General features: G+C 41.5%; 1 protein-coding gene and 1 long non-coding RNA gene across 2 annotated transcripts; one reads left to right on the top strand and one right to left on the bottom strand.

The window, feature by feature from the left end:
- Positions 1 to 323: 323 nt before the first annotated feature.
- On the top strand, positions 324 to 13,716 carry LOC111817894. Its single transcript, XR_002821998.1, has 3 exons — positions 324 to 333; positions 4,904 to 4,953; positions 13,679 to 13,716. It is a non-coding gene; the product is annotated as an uncharacterized LOC111817894 (long non-coding RNA).
- LOC101574018 (zinc finger protein 791) lies at positions 2,358 to 14,752 on the bottom strand. Its single transcript, XM_012515671.2, is given in 5 exon segments — positions 2,358 to 2,655; positions 2,657 to 3,815; positions 5,081 to 5,141; positions 6,116 to 6,242; positions 14,648 to 14,752. Coding segments are annotated over 5 exon segments (1,566 nt in total). The 5' UTR covers positions 14,651 to 14,752; the 3' UTR covers positions 2,358 to 2,439.
- Positions 14,753 to 17,682: the final 2,930 nt, after the last annotated feature.

The raw sequence follows: 17,682 nt of genomic DNA, 5'->3' as shown, positions 1-17,682 counted from the left end.
TGATTTCTATTCAGTAAAAAAGATTTGTGCTTGTATCATTTGATCAACTTTTCATGCCTACATCTTGTATTCTGAGCTTTGAAGATAATAATATACAATATATTAAGCAATGTTACTCTTTGTTTCGAAAGTTTGTATTTTCTTTTCTTTAAAAAAAAAAGATATGAGGGGCCGGGGAGATAGCTTGGCAGTCTAAGTGCCTGCTGGGCAAGCACAAGGACCTGGGTTTGATCCTTGGTACCATATGCTATGCTGGCCCTACACTGTGCTGGCCCCTGAAACCAGGTGAGGTGACACATGCCTACAATCCCAGAATTTGGGAGGCTGAGACAAGTGGATCATTATGAGTCCAAGCTACATACCAAGACCCTGTACCAGGTAAATAAATCTAAAGAGAAGAAAAGAAAAAGATAGGGTCAAGTTGATCATTTGACTTTCGAATTTGTGATCCTCCTGCCTCAGCTTCCTTGGGTGCTGGGAATACAAATGTGCATCATTGCCCTATTTGGCAGTTCTTACGAAGAGTTAGCTCCTGTTCCTTTTATTTACAGAAAAAAAAACCCTCATCATTTCTAATGATAGATTTATGTTCACCTTGTAGTAGTAGGATGGATATGCTTTGCCTCCTTGAATAGTAAAACATCACCTATGGCAAGTGCAAATAATGGAAAATCACCTATTTGGCACTTTTAAGTTGGCAAGTCCAGTTGTTCTACATTTGTGAACATTATTGCTACAATTTATTATTCACTTTTCTACTTGTGTGACCTTTCTGATCTTTGGTAATAGGGCAGAAACAGAATTATGGCTTACATTTTTAGTTTTAATCATGGATGAACAAAACTGTTTAATCACAAAATCTGTTAGGTATAAAAATGAATCTGGTGATGAGCTAGAATGTAAGATCAACTTCACAAAATAACAGTGTTGGCCTGAACATCCATATATGCAATGGTATGTTTTAATATAAGCTCTCAGGAAATGGAGAAGACAGTAAAATTGTTAATGTACAAGTTGTCTGAAATGTTAATACAATTTTCTAAGAAATATTTACAGCTTTTGCTTCACAAGAAAAATACATATTGGTTTTAATTATAAACAATTGTACATGGAAAGGTACTAAGGGAGTGAATTCAGCATTCATAGGAATCCAGAACTGCCTGATGAAAGTGATTACTCCTACATGGATGGAGTGGGGTAAGGCAGTCATTGTATAACATAGTAGGAGAATCAATTTTTTTTTTTGTTTGTTTTTTGGGTTTTTTTTTTTGGTCTCACTGGGCTTGAATTCATATGTAGCACAAGCTGGCCTTGAACTCATGGGTCTTGGCCCTATCTCAGCCTCCTGAGTGTTGGTATTAGTCATGTACCACTATACCCATTGTCTTGTATTTTTGGGACATGGTCTTTGTAGTTCAGGCTGGCCTTGAACTATGTAACCTAAACTGGCCTTTACATTGTAGTAATCTTCCTGCTTCAGCCTCCTGAGTTCTGGGATTACAGGCATGTGCCATCATTCCCAGCTGTTTTTCTTTTGCTGTGCTGGAGATCAAACCCAGGGCCTTGTGCACACTAGGTACTGTCCACCACTAAGCTGCAGGTATGGTCAGTGGTAAAGCACACAATCTGCAAGGCCCTAATTTCCATTCCTAAAACTTCCAAAAAAGAACCAGTGGTATGTTTGAGTTTCATAACATTTCTTTCATGTTTTTGAGTCATTGTATGTTGTTATAGCACATATCTAACCATCTCCCCAAAGCCTCAGGAACTTCTGCTCATAGATGAGGATTTTTAGAGGTGACTGGGTCTAGAGTGTGTGATTATGGATTAAGAGTGCATTAGTCCTCTAGCTGGGTCACCACAGTTCTGGATATGGCTGACTGGATTTACTGGAGGTCCTACCCTGAGTTTGGGCAGCTCCCATCAATAGACTCTTAGCTTGGAATATAAAAGAACAGAAAGAAGGCAGGCTCTGCTGCTTCCTGTCTGCCTTCCAGAGGATGTTTCTCCCATACCATGGAATTGACTATGGACTGAAACCTCTGCACATTGTGAAGTAAAATAAACCTCTCCTTTTAACTTGTGGGTATTGAGTGTTTTGTTCCAGCAATGAGAAAGCAACTAAGACATATAGGAATTACTTCACATCTAGCATCCTATATTATCTGTAAGATCTTTCCACAGTGGGATATGACTGAAAACCATTTAAACAGAAAATTTCAAAAAAATTCCCCCATTGTCACTCACTGGGTTTCTACCTACTGTGCAACTTCACATGTTTATTTAAGGATGTGGACAAAGTAAAACCTTTTCCACATTGCTTACATTCAAAATGTTTCTCTCCACTATGAGTTCTTTCATGTCTTTGAAAAGAACTGCGAAGGCTAAAGGCCTTTCCACATTGTTTACACTTATAGGGTTTCTCTCCTGTGTGCATTCTCATGTGTCCTTGAAAGCTTGTGGGGTAAATAAAGGCCTTGCCACACTCCTTACATTCATAGGGCTTCTCTCCAGTGTGAGTCCTTTCATGTATCTGAACATAACTAGAGCAACTGAAAGCTTTCCCACACTGTTTACATTCATAAGGTTTCTCTCCAGTATGAGTTCGCTCATGTGTTCGCAATGCACTGAGGAAAATGAATGCCTTTCCACAATCCCTGCATTTATAAGGCCCATCTCCAGTGTGTGTTATCATGTGCCTTCGAAAGTTTTCAAGAGAAATGAAAGCTTTTGCACATTCTTTACATTCATAAGGTTTTTCTCCAGTGTGATTTCGTTCATGTATTTGCAAATCTAGAGGATAGTTGAAGGTTTTCTTGCACTTTTTACATTCATAGGGTTTTTCTCCTGTGTGAGTCCTTTCATGTACCCGACAGTAACTGAGGCGACTGAAAGCTTTTCCACATTCTTTGCATTTATAGGGTTTCTCTCCAGTGTGCACTCGTGTATGTACTCGGAAGGCAGGGCGAGCACTGAAGGCCTTCCCACATTCCTTACATTTATATGGTTTCTCTCCTGTGTGAGTTCTTTCATGAATCTGAATGGAAGTAGAGCATCTGAATGCTTTACCACATTGTTTACATTCATAGGGTTTCTCTCCAGTGTGAATTCGTTCATGTACACGTAAAAAACTAGGACGAATGAATGCCTTCGCACATTCTTTACATTTATAAGGTCTATCTCCATTGTGTGTTATCATGTGTGTCTGAACACTTGTTCGGGAAATGAAGGCTTTCCCACATTCCTTACATGTATAGGGTTTCTCTCCAGTGTGGGTTCTTTCATGGATTTGAATAGAACTGGGACAGCTGAAGGCTTTCCCACATTTCTTACACTCATACGGTTTCTCTCCAGTATGAATCCTTTCATGAATTCGAAGAGAACTTGGAGAACTGAGGGCTTTCCCACAATGCTTACATTGGTAGGGTTTCTCTCCAACGTGTGTAAGTTCATGTGTTTGAAAAGGCTGGTGATATATGAAAGTTTTTCCACACTGTTTACACTTATAGGGGTTCTCTCCATTGTGATTCCTTTCATGTCTTTGGAAGGATTTGAGATAACTGAAGGTGTTCCCACATTCTTTGCATTTATATGGCTTCTCTCCATATCGAAACCCATCAAGTTCATGTCCAGGGTGAGACTTAATGTGTCTAGTAAGGGATGAATGAAGCATGAAGCTCTTTCCACAAATACTACATTCATATGGTTTTTCTCCAGTGGTTTTCTTGGTCCTAGTAGGATCTGAAATCTGGCTGCCGTTTTCTCCATACTGACAACTTTCTTTACTTTCATAGAGTCTCTGTATCAAATAACTTCTGCAAAAAATTAAAGGCACATTAAAAAAGATTATTATTCTGTTTATTAACAGGTATTAGACTGATATTTTAATCATTTTTGGAGAGACTATGTTTTCTGTCCTGTTTGAATTATTTGAAAGTGAATATACTCAGTGTGCTGCACTAAGGACACCCTATTGCTATTATAAAAACAATCATATTCATGCTGAGAATACTGATGCATATCTACAGTTTTATCTAGTATGGAGGCTGAGGTGGGAAGATCACTTGAGCCCAAAGTTTGAGACCAGCCTCAGCACAACAAGTTTTCACCCCAAAATATACAAACATATAATTTGTTTCACTTATACTATTAAGTTTCTGAGGGCCAACCAGATAACCCAGTGGATTAAAGTGCCTGCTCAGGCAGATGCAGGGAACGGGGTGTGATCCCTGGTATACCATGCTGGCCTCGCCCCCAGGGCCAGCATGACATATGGCACCAGGGATCAAACGTGGGTCCTTGCACTTGCCAGGCAGGCACTTAAGACTACTGAGCTATCTCCCTGGCTCTATTTTGTATTTTTGAGACAGGGTTTCATTATGCAGTTTAGGGTGGCCTTGAACTCACTTTGTAGCTCACACTAGCCTTTAACTCACAGTGATCCTTCTGCCTTAGCTTCCCACATGTTGTGATTGTAGGCATGAGCCACCATGCCTACCAGTATGGAGTTTCTTTTTTTTCAGTACCAGGGATTGAACTCAGGACCCTGCACTTGCCCGGCAAGTGCTTATTCTACTGAGCTATCTCCCTGGCCAGTATGGAGTTTCTTAATACTGCTTCCAAGTAAAATATTTTTCAAACATTCAACATTGTTTTCACTTAAGAAAATATTTTGCGGTGAAAATTTCCAAGAACAATTAAATTTGAGGCTAGGTTTTCTTTGGCTTGCTTACTTTTCAAATTCCATAGGGAGCCAGGGAGATAGCTCAGTAGAGTAAGTGCTTGCGTGGCAAGCCCATGGGCCTGAGATCAATCCCCGGTTCCTCCAAAAAAAAAAAAAATCATAGTAGGTCAGGTATGGTGGCCCACACCTATAACCCTAGCACATGGGAAGTTGAGGTAGGAGGATCACTGTAAGTTTTAGGTCAGCCTTAGCTACTTAGTAAGTCCAAGGTTAACCTAAAGTGCATAGTGAGACACTGTCTCAAAAAAAAAAATTCATAGTAATTTTTACACTAACATAGTCCACATATGATGATTCTTTCAAGAAATGCTAATTTCTCTAGTATGTATAACTCACCTTAGATTTCTTTCCTGTTTTTTGTACTGATCTTTAATGTTCTGGTCTTCCCATTTGCTTCCTAAAATGAGATACATAAAATCTTATAAATTATTAGAAATCATAGAAACATTATTAACTGCTAGGTCACTGGTGAAAAACTTATGGCATGTATGACTCAGTGGATTATTTGTTATCACTGAACGCTGTAAAAGTTTTTTTTTTTTTTTTTTTTTTTTTTTTTTTTTGGCAGAACCAGGGATTGAACTCAGGCCCTTGTGCTTGCCAGGGAAGCGCTTATTCCACTGAGCTATCTCCCCGGCCCCGAAAGCTGTAAAAGTTTCACTACCACTGTACTAGGTCCACAATGAGGTCTGGTGTATTCAATCAACACATTTACTCTTCACATTCCGATTTTTTTTTTTTTGCCAGTTTTAATAGTACATGTTTATAGTACATAATTATCACATTCAGAGCTGGGAAGATAGTTCAGTGGTCTAAGCACTTGCCTGGCAAGTATAAGGACCTGAGTTTGATCCCCGGTATCACATGCCATGCTGGCCCCAGAACCCTGGGTGAACTGGGTGTGGTGGTGACCACTTATAATTCCAGCACTGGAGGGGTTGAAATGGGAGGATCACTACGAGCCTGAACTGCATAGCAAGACCCTGTTATCAAGTAGATAAATAAATAATTTTTGTAAAAAAACAATTATCACATTCATTGTGGGGCACTGGTATATGTACATAACACATCTTAAATCTTTTTATGTCTTCTCCTCTTTCCCTCACCCTGCATCTCTTCTACCCTTTCCTTTTTTTTTTTTTTTTTTGACAGGGTCTCACTACATAGTGTGGGCTGGCCTCAAACTTAAGATGATCCTTCTGCCTCAGCCTCCCGAGTATTGGGATTACAGGCTTGCCCTGCTACCCCTGGCTTTTTCCTTTTGTAAAAGATCTATGTTCCATTTTCTACATTCTAAAATGGTAACAGTAATGATGAACAAGAAATACTTTGTCTCTGATTGGCTCAGTAAAAGGATGATGTCATCCTTACCTATATAGGCCAGGTTCCTGAAGGTTTCCTGCATCACATCTCTGTATAGCTTTTTTTGTAAAGGATCCAGTAGAGCCCACTCCTCATGGCTGAAGTCCACAGACACATCCTCAAAGGCCACTGAATCCTAAAATATTCCACACATTTATACAAGAGGAATGAGATCAACAGTACTTGGGATCTATACTCAAAGTAACAAGTTCACATACAATTCTGTGATTCTGTGATCTCCAAACATTTACGATATGGTTTGGTTGTCAGAAGTTTTACTCTTTGTCCAAAGTCACTTCTTTAAGTTTAACAGCAGCCAGAACACATGAACTTGGGGCTGGGAAGATGGCTCAGTAGAATAAGTGCTTCCCTGGCAAGTGCAAGGGCATGAGTTCAAGCCCCGGTTCCGCAAAAAACAAAAACAAAAACAAAACCAACCAAACAAAAAACCCCCCACAAATTTATATTCCCCTCCTTTTGTGTTACTGGGGATTGAACCAAGACCTTTGATTAGTCCTGTCTCTGATCTTTTTTATTTATTTTGTTAAGTTACTAAGTTGCCAGATCTTGGCTTGAACTATGATCCTCCATTTTCAGCCTCCCAAAGTGCTGGTATTATAGGCGTGCACTATGGAACTTGGTTTATTTCTACTTTTCTTTCCCCTAGTGCTGAGGATTGAACACCAAGCTTTCACACTGGGATGTCTTCCCAGCGCTTTTCAACTTTTACATTGTGTTGATGACCATGGAGAGCACTTATGTAAAATGGAGGGCCAACTGATATACTCCACTGCCTTTTCCTGGATGTTTTAACTTGACTAAGACTAGCAATTTAAAATACAATTTTCAGAAAATTTATTGATTATGGATTTGCACTTGAAGCCTAAAACAGAAATTAGTAGTTTTCATGAAGCAAAAAATAGGCATAAAAAGCCCAAGATACCATAATCATGAGAATGAACCCATGGGCTCAAACCTTAAATATAATTCCAGGGCCCTGTGGGGAGGTGTATGTAGGGAGTAGCTCAGTGGTAGGAGTGCCTGCCCAGCATGCATAAGGTTCCTGGCTTTCACTCTTAGCACTTCCAATAGAACAGGACAGAACAGAACAAAACAACAAACAAAATGAAAAGCAGGGCTGGTGAGATGGCTCAGTGGTCTAAAGCACCTACTTAGAACAAGCTTCGCAAAGCACAGGGACCATGGTTCAATCCCCCAGCACCACATGCCAGCCAGCCCTGCCCCCTGGTGGGCTGAGCTGGCCACACACACACAAACACACATAAATAAATAAACTGAAAATTTATTTAATTTTTTTTTTTTTTTTCCCCGGGACCGGGGATTGAACTCAGGGCCTTTCGCTTGCCACGGAAGCGCTTATTCCAGTGAGCCATCTCCCTGGCCCTTGAAAATTTATTTAAAAAAAAAAAGAAAAGCAAATTAGTCAGGTATGGTGGTGTAAAGCTGTAAGGAAGGCAAGGCAGGAGGATTTCAAGTTGGAGCCCAGCCTGGGTAACTTAGCTGGTTAGTAAGACTCTGTCTCAAATGAACAATAAGAAAAGGACTGGGGAATGTAGCACATTGTGAAGGCTTTGAGGTCAACCCCTAAGACTGAAAAAGAAAAAGAAAAAAAGTTCAGAAAAGAACACAAATTGTACATGTTTGTAAATTGTACATGTTTGTTTGTAATCTCTGTTTCATTTCAGAGTTATGGCATCAAAAACTGTGAACAAGGTTGGTATATAACTAGAGAAGACTGCCTACATCAACCTACTATCATGGTTTTTGTTTTGTTTTGTTTTGTTTTTCGGAACCAGGGATTGAACTCAGGCCCTTGTGCTTGCTAGAGAAGCGCTTATTCCATTGAGCCATCTGCCTGGCCCATGTGTATCTTAAAAAGAAAGGGTAAAGCCTGGGGTATAGGGCAGCAGGGAAGCACTAGCCTAGCATTCATGAGGCCCACGGTTTCACTCCAGCAGCATCAGGGGAAGAAAAACATTAAAAGGGGGTGGTAAATAATTGTAAGAAAATGGAGCTGAGCTGGTGCATGTCTATACTCTAAGCACTATGCGAGGCCTTAGCAGGAGGATCATAAATTCCAGCCTAGTACAGGCAACTCAGTGAGATCCTGCCACAAAATAAAAATAAAAAGGACTAGAGATACAGCTCAGTGTGAAGGCCCAGGGTTCAATCTCTAATACTGCCAAGAAAGAACAGAACAGAATAGAATAGAACAGCCCAACTTGGGCTCAGTGGTGGAACAACACCTGTCTTGCATGTGTGAGAGGCTCTGAGTTTAATCCCCGGCCCAGATAATACAAAATAAAGAAAAACAACAACAACAAAAACAAAAACAAAAAACCCCAAACAACAAAATGTAGTATATGGGAGTGAAAGGCTCATTGTACTTCATCCCTCATGAAAGAACAAATATAATGCCCCACTTTTCAGTATAATCTCAGCACTCAGGAGGCTAAGGCAGGAGGATCACTGTGAGTTTTAAGCCAGCCTGGCCTACATAATGAGATGCTGTCTCAAAAAACCAAAACCAACCAAACAAAAAACAAAAGTAACAACAAAGAAAACAAAAACGGGCTGGGGAAATGGCTCAGTAGAATAAGCACTTCCCTGGCAAGTGCAAGGGCCTGAGTTTGAATCCTGGTTCTGCCAAAAAAACAAAACAAAACAAAAAACAAAAACCAAGAAAACAAAAACAAAACAAAACAGACCAGATCACATACAGAGTATTTTCTAGGCATTCACAGAATGGTATAATTTCTATGGAGTTGGGTGTTAAGTGAGACCACAGAAGTAAGTCCACAGTAATCCACAATGAGGCACTGTTCACTCTTTTCAAGTTAAGAACAGTAGAAGCCATGCTATTAAGAAGCAGGAGTGGGCTGGTGAGATGGTTCAGTGGTCTAAAGCACCTACTTAGAACAAGCTAAGCTAAGCAAAGCACAGGGACCGCGGTTCAATCCCCCAGCACCACATGCTAGCCAGCCCCTGGTGGGCTGAACTGGCCACACACACACAAAATAAATAAATAAATTAATTAAAAAAAAAAAAAAAGAAGAGAAGCAGGAGTGGAGCCAGATATGGTGGTGCATGCCTGTGATTGTAGCACTTAGAGGGCTGAGGCAGGAGGATTCCTATTTAAGTCTAGCCTGGACCATATAGCAAGACCCTGCCCCACCCTCTCCCCCAAAAGTAGTTTTCAGGATTTGTGGAGATACCCAATTGTCAGCTTGTACAGTGACTTGTTCCAAGCCCCAGAAAGTAACTCTTAGAAACCTTATAGTCCCAGGGCCTGGGAGATGGCTCAGTAGAGTGCTTCCCTGGCAAGCGCAAGGGCCTGAGTTCAATCCCCGGCTTCGCCAAAAAAAAAAAAAAAAAGAAAAGAAAGAAAGAAACCTTATAGTCCCAAATGTGCAGTTACCTGGATTCTAGACAGGTGCAGAACATCCATAATGAAACCCCAATTGGAGCAAACCCCATGAAGGAAGCTGAGGCCACTCCAGTGTGGAAGCTGTTATCTCACAATGGGAGACAAACTACCTCCCTGCACTTCAAATGTTTATGGGTGCTCCAGAACCTCAGAATCAGTCTTGAGATCCTGATCAGACTACCTTGAGACCGCATGTTTTTTCATTGTGGGTGATGCAACACCCCCCCTTTTTTTTTTTTTTTTTAAATAAAACAGGTTTCTGTCAGCAACTAAAGACAGTGATATGTGTGTGTGTGTGTGTGTGTGTGTGTATTGTGCATGTGTACATTAGGTGTGTGTTTGTTTTGAGGTCTCATTATATAGTTTAGTCTGGGCTTGAATTCACTATATAGCTCAGGTTGTCCTCAAACTAATGGAGATCCTTCTGCTTCAGCCTTCAAAGTGCTGGGATTTGAAGACTGTTGTTGAATCTCTTTTCCTGTTCTTTCCAGCTTGGCCATTCTGGAGTAAAGCTCCTTTCCTGCCCCACATGTCTACTATTCTCCTTGTCTGGAATTTTGGGATGAGTGGCAGAGCCTGGTTTGTTGGGAGCTTTCACCCTAATATTCTGGTAACAAAAACAGCTCAAACAAGCAGTGAATCTCATTTTCCCACTGTTCACAAGGTAAACCCCTACCTAGAAGTTAAATTTAGGCTGGGTGTGCTAATACACATCTGTTAGCACTCTGGGAGGCTGAGCTGGGAAAATCACAAGTTGGAGCTCAGCCTGGACAAATTTGTGATTTAGTAAGACCTTGTCTCAAAAAATAAGCAACTCACTGTGAAAATCATGGGGTTCAAGCACCATCAATGAAAACAGGAAGAAAATATACTCCCAAGTGTTACGGCTTGTAGCTAGATGTTTCCCCAAAGCCTCAGGTGCTCACAGGTGGGGAGTTTTGAAAGTGGCTTGACTAGGGTGTGTGAGTGTGGATTAACGGTATGATGCTGGGATTAGGAGTGTGGATAATGGAGGCTCCACCCTGGGTGTGGGTGGCTTCAATCAACAGGCTTGAAGCCAAATAGAACATAGAAGGAGACAGTAGGCAGGCTTTCTGTCTTCTTGCTTGCCAAGCCATGAGCTGTTTCTCCTCTAAACCCCCCCTCTGCCAGGCTGTCCTGGTGTTGGGTATTTTGTCTTTGCAATGAGGAAAGTAAGATATCTCAAGTTCTGGTATAGTGAGGTTCTCTCAGCTTGAGAAGTACACACCCTGGGCTGTGTCAGCCCCTCATGATGCTGGACAGGGCCTGAGCTGAAACTGCATGAGCCCCATTCTCTCCTCTTCTCAGCATCCCATTCTTGCAGTGAGGAAACTGCACCGGATACAGGGGATTTTTATGTTTCCTTGGAGCAGTGGGGATGGAACCCAGCACCTATCACACGTCAGGCCAAGTACTCTACTACTGAGCTGCAGGCCTCGCCAATTCCACCAGATGGAGACTGAAGCTCTGGCTCAAATGAACTCCCAAGTGCATTCCTCTAAGTCCCGGGAATACAAGTCCTGATCTTCACAGACTTTCCCAAAATGCACAAATACATCTTTATCACAGATGTAAAACTATATACTGTCTAAAAACAGGCCAAAGAAAACTCTATTAAAACCTCAGAAAGGTGGCAGATATCTTTAACTGCAAGACTTGGAGGCTGAGGCAGGAGGACTGCCATGAATTCAAGGTTGGCCTGGACTTCATGGTGACTTCAGGGTCAGCCTGAGCTACATAGTGAGACCTTGTCTAAAAAAAGCAAAAAGCCCAACAAAACAAAAACCAGAATGAAACTTCAAACAGGTAGTGTACACTTGTCATCCCATTTCTTTGGGAAGGCTGAGGCAGGAGGGTCATCTGAATTGAAGAATTCAAGACCTATCTGGGCAACAAAGCAGCTCAGTCTCAAACAAAATGAAATAACCCCAAAGCTTCACAAAGGGCTTTATCCTCCGGTACTTCCCAGCTACGCGGACATGTGTATCCCCAGCTGCCAGTGCTGGGAGGCCTCTTGCGGTACACGGGCTCTTCTGTGATGATCGCTGAGTGCTGAGACACTTGCTGGGGGAGGCTCTTCAGGAAGAACCAATGGGGCCTTCAATTACTTTCCTCTCTGGGCTTAAAGTATGGCTTTAGTTGGGCCTGGTGGCTTAGCCTAATCTGCCACTCTGATAGGCTGAGGCAGGAAGGTCATAAGTTCAAACCTAGCCTGGGCAACCTAGAGCTTTAATGAATCCTAATCTTAAAATTAAAAATAAAAAAGTGGGGCTGGGAGATGGCTCAGTAGAATAAGCACTTCCCTGGCAAACGCAAGGGCCTGAGTTCAACCCCCAGTTCCACAAAAAAAAAAAAAAAAAAAAAAAACCCAAAAAACAAAAAACAAACAAACAAAAAATACAACCAAACAAACAAAAAAAGGGCTGGGGTACAGCTCACTGTGTGGGGTAGGAGGAAGAAGAAACTCACACATTTGTGTTGCTTTCAGAAAACGAAGATGTTGGTTAGTGATTTCCACTGCAAAATGCAGTTTACTAAACTATTAAAGTATTCATCATATTTGAACACGGGTACAGATTCCCCCCCCCCCCCCCCGGAACCGGGCATTGAACTCAGGCCCTTGTGCTTGCCAGGGAAGTGCTTATTCCACTGAGCCATCTCCCTGCCTCCCCATGTACAGATCTAAACTATGATAGAATTACAAGTCCAACCCAAGGCACTTCATATGAAATCACAAAAATAAAAGAGTGTAGCTTAAGTGGCGGAATGTGTATTTTTGCACGTGAAGGGGCCTGTTATGGTTTGGGTCTAGTTGTCCCCCTAAGCCCTCATGCGGTCATGGGGTGGTTTTGAGACAGGGTCTTTCTTGAGTTTGTGATTAACTCATGATCCACTGCAATATAAGAGAGACAGACAGACTCTCTCTGTTGTCACTGCTGTTGTTCTGCCGCCATGAATGGATGCTCTCTTCCCTGTGCCACTCTGCCTTGGAGCCAGCTGAGTATAGACTGAAACCTCCAGGGATTGTGAGCTAAATAAGCCTTTTATTCCTTCGTTTTGGGTGTCGGGTATTTGTCCCAGCAACGAGAGAAGAGTACCTGAGACAAGGCCCGTCTCTATCACCCAAAATACATAAAATAAGTCTTTGATTTATAAACAATTAAATTATAAGTTTTTCTGTACCAGGGATCAAACTCAGGACCTTGCACTTACCAAGCAGGCACTTATGCCACTGAGCTATATCTGTGGCCCTTTGAATTGTAAATTTTACCAGATACAAGTGGATACAAATTTGTTCTCATTATGAACATGGGAACAAATTGTGGAAGTAACTCACATGTTTGCCAGACATTGTCACAGCTGTGTTGCTATGTGTTATGTACAAGTAAAAATAATTTAATTACAGTATTTTTTGTGTGTTTGGTTTACAAACATCTGACTTACAAATTTAACCACAAACCTATATGCTAAAAAGAACAAATGGAAACAAATTTTTAATACATGCAATGTAATACTGAAACATTTATGTCTTTATTTGCAGGGCTGGGATTGAACCCAGGGCCTTGCATAAAATAGCAAGTGCTCTACCACTGATATATCTCCTCATACCCAGAAAATATTATTGCTATATTGTACAGATTTGCCTCTTGGGACATATTTCACAGTCTCCCAAGCTCTACTCACTCCTTACATGTAAACATCTATTGAAAAAATTGAGACTCAAGAGAACAAATATTTGCAAGGTCACAAAGCCAAGTGAGGGTGGTGCTGAGCTGGAGGCGTGCTTACAGCACAGATCATCTAGGAAAGTTTGCAGAGGTACCTCAGGCCAAAGAAGTTCTGCCCAGGAAAGAAACTGAGGCAGAGACACAGAGCATATACAGTGGAGCTTGAGATGTTTATTTATTGCTTTTCTCTCAGAAAAAAAATTTCTGTAGGAAACAAATGTTTCAGTAAAAGACGTCCATGTCTGTGAAAATGGTTATTAAAATAATGTCGGTAACTAGATGTGGTGTCACATGCTTGTTATCCCAGTACTTAGGACTGCGGCAGGAGGATCACCACAAGTTTGAGGCCAACGTGGGCTACACAGTGATTCGAAGGCCAGCCTCGACTATCTAGAAAGACCCTGTCTCAAAAACAAAACGAGGGCTGGGGAAATAGCTCAGTAGAATAAGCGCTTGCCTGGCAAGGACAGGGTCCTGAGTTCAATCCCCAGTACCACACACACACATAAAAACAAACAAAAGACACAAAACGACCCCCTCAAACAAACAAACAAACAGAATAACATACTGAGACTACGTGGTTTATTTTATAGGAGAAATCTAAAGTATAAATACAGAGTAAAAATAAACGATATATAATCGCAAACAGGAAGACAGATTCTTTGCAAATGTGGACGAAGGAGATCAAGGGATGAAGGTGGGGAAAGAAAACATTAAATGCATTAAGACGTGTCATGCATACGCACCAACTACCTACGACGAAATCAGTAGGTACTCAAACACATACTAACCAAATCAAAATAAAATAAAGTAAAATACTGAGTGTTTCAAATACACCCCATGGGCAAACAGGGCTAAGGACGTTTTGTCTTTTTTTTTTTTTTTTTTTTTTTTTTTGGCGGAACCGTTTTTAATTGAAGAGGGTAAGGTGACAATTTTGGGTAAGGATCTGGAAATTTCGGGATTTAATTCCAAGCCCTAGAAAGAGCGTGGGTAGGGAAAAAGGTCCTACATCTGAGATCGTGCTATCAAACAACTTCGAAAGAGACAGCTGGGGGCCACGGTTGCCCCTGAGGACATCGCAGGGACGGGGCTCCTTGCGCGCCGGGTCCCCGCCACTTCTCGCAGTCCGCACAGACGGGGACACGCACGCTGCAGCGGAGCTGTCCAGAGCTGGCTCTGGACCGGACCACGTCGCCGCCCAAGGACCGACAGAATACAACATGCCGACACTGGGCCAGCGCCTCCTGCGGAGGGGACCGGGACCGAGCGAGAGCCCGCCGCGGACTCCGGGAGTCGGCACCCGCCGCCACCAGCTCCGGGACGGCGCGGGCTGCAACTCACCATTTCCAAGCTGTCGCGACTCTCCACGGCCCCCGCCAGGGCAACGGAGACTAAGCGCTGCCACCGGAGGGCGTTAAAGGGCAACCGGAGTCTGGGAGCCCGCGGCGACGGAAGCACGTCACACACCCTTGCTTAGCGTGGTCACACTCACCTTCCGGCGGCGCTCCGGAGGGCCCGCCCCCTTCGATTGATTGACAGTCCGGAAAGTCAAATGGTTGAGCAGACACAGCAGGAGTTCCGCTTTCTGCGTGGCAGAGCGGGTTCTGGGTGCAAGGTCAGCCTGGTGTCTTCCTCGGCTGCTTTCTGTGTGAGGAACCCAGGCGTATGCAGGGAATTCAAAGTTCAATTTCCAGATGGAGCGACCCATTAAGGAGCAAGGACAGAGCAGGAAGGTCGCCTAAAACTCATAGATGTACATTTTATGCTAGAAGGAAATTTATTTTGGATAAATTTTTAGGAGTGTCAACTGAAGCTGAAGTACTCTGAAGAAAGTACATCAATAAAATGTACTTGCAGGGGGGCTGGGGAGATGGCTCAGTGGACTAAGTGCTACCCTGGCAAGTACAAGGGCCTGAGTTCAATCCCCGGTTCTACAAAAAAAAAAAAAAAAAAAAAAGAGTACTTGCAGGGCATTTCAAATTGGTTTCCTTAGGCTCTGTTCTGTGTTCCTCACTGCCTCAGTACATTAAGTTTCTGACTCATATCACTAGGCTTCCCCATTTCTGTTTTATGCTGAATTTTTGTGAAGCATCAGAGCAAGGACTGTAGATTGTTGATTCATGGATTGTTGGTGGGCTTGTCCTTGTTGTCACCAGTCTAGGCAAGACATACAACTAGTACAGAGACAACATAAGCAAATTATTACTGTACTCCCACGAAACCATGAAATAGCATGAAAAAGATTAAGGTTTTCAATGCCATTAGAGATGTCTTATAACAGATCAGTATCAGACAATTATGACAATTGCTTTGCAAAAAGTATTATCAATATGTTGCTGAAGAGACAGGATACAAGAGGTAATAGAACCATGATATGATAAACATTTTTTTACATTTTCCCATGGGAAATGGGTTTGATTCCATGATATTGGAGTTACACAGAATTAGAGGCTTTCCAGTCATATTTTAAATAAAGTTGACACTGCAGATTAACAATTTGATCTAGTATAGCAATAGCTTATTCTAAATCATTTATGATTGTGAATTTGTATGTCTTTGTGAAGTCCGTAATTGTTCTGAGTCCTTGTGCCACTGCTGCACAAAGTGAACAGTTTGTACATCTTGGCTCATTGTTATTCCAACTGTAGCAGGTGCTGTGGCTGTTACTGTTATCATTTCTAAAACTATGGCTATCAAGAATTCATTTATTCCTTTTGCTCTCTTTTTTAGCTCCTCCAGCAAAAGTTGGAACAGCATCATGGAAGGAGAATCTTGCCAAGAGCATTGTAGTTGTGCAGGATGCCAAATTCCGACCTTGCCTTAATATAAATGTTATCCCTAGAAAAGTTAAGGCTAATATTTAGACATGTATATAAACAATTGTGACATGTGATGGTATAGTTAGAGGGGTTCCAGTAACCAGGCTCTACAAGCAACAGGTAAGGGAGGTGAACCCATGCCTATGCAAAATATGTGGTGCTAACCAGATTCCTGTGCTTGTTTTTAAGCAATGAAATCCATTCCCAATACAAATAGACTAGCCTTTTCTATTGAGTGGATTTGGAATGGAAGCCCAATAACTAAAATTACCTTTAACACTTGCTAGAAGCAACAACAAAACCACCATAGCAAGAAACAAACTGGTACTATTTTATGTACCAGTTTGAAAATATTTATGCTTACTCATTTTCTAGGTTTTGTCGAGTTGGCACCCAAATCACTTCTGCAGTATTTCTTTTATCCAGTGATGGGCTGCAGCAGAAGATCCATCAGGCAGTTGATTTAAAAAATTTAATGTAAATAGAACCTTTTGAACAATTAATCTGGGGCCAGGGAGATGGCTCAGTGGAATAAGTGCTTCACTGGCAAATGCAAGGGCCTGAGTTCAATCCCCAGTTCTGCCAAAAAAACCCAAACCCAAACCAAACCAAACCAAACCAAACCAAAAAACCCCCCCAATTAATCTAGGTTTATTCATGTGTGTTCCCACATCATTTCCCCCTTTTCATTTAATGAGCATTTCCTTTAAGTTTTTGTTAGCTCATTTTATAATTGTCCATGGATATTTTAATACTTAAGTCCCTATAGAATGTTAACAGACAAAATTTACATATTTTTACACAGAAATTTAGAAATCAAAACCATATACAACATTGTAGTAAGACAATCCTGATGACATTTTGTGATATACTTAAAGTTTTTGTTTTGATATAACACTTTCAACAATCATCTCTATTTAATATATAAAAATATTATTATTTTGTATTTTTAGGGAATGGTCTACAGGGTGTTCAGAGACTCACTACTAGATTGGACTCATAGTGATCTGCCTGTTTCCAGCCTCCCAAGAGCTGGGATTACAGGCATGTGCCACCACTCCCAGTTTCAATTGGTGTGCCTCATGGGGCGAGGCCAGCACGGCAGGCTGAGGGATCGAACCCCTGGCCCCTGCGCCTGCTTACAGGTGCTTTAATCCACCAAGCTCTTTGGCTGGCCCTCATAAATTTTAAATCTAATTAGTCATCCTTAAATGGGATGTACATCACAAGTTTTTTGTTAAAGGCAGAAATTTTAATCTGAGAAAAAGTCTCATCACAATAAGCAGTCTTTGTTTTATACTTTGAAAGACCTGTTCACTTGGAATCATACATACACTTGATATACTTTGACAGTAACAATAATGAATTACCATACACATGTGAAAACCTTTGTTTTAAAATTTAGTTTTGTATCAAAACCATTTATTTTTTATTTTTATTTTTTTAATTTTATTTTTATTTGTTTATTTATTTATTTATTTATTTTGTGTGTGTGTGTGGCCAGCTCAGCCCACCAGGGGGCGGGGCTGGCTGGCATGTGGTGCTGGGGGATTGAAC

This window comes from Octodon degus, unplaced genomic scaffold, assembly GCF_000260255.1.
Source record: "Octodon degus isolate 3935 unplaced genomic scaffold, OctDeg1.0 scaffold00073, whole genome shotgun sequence".
Classification (NCBI taxonomy): domain Eukaryota; kingdom Metazoa; phylum Chordata; class Mammalia; order Rodentia; family Octodontidae; genus Octodon; species Octodon degus.
The sequence above is the reverse complement of the archived record's forward strand: the minus strand, read 5'-3'. Positions and strand labels throughout refer to the sequence as shown.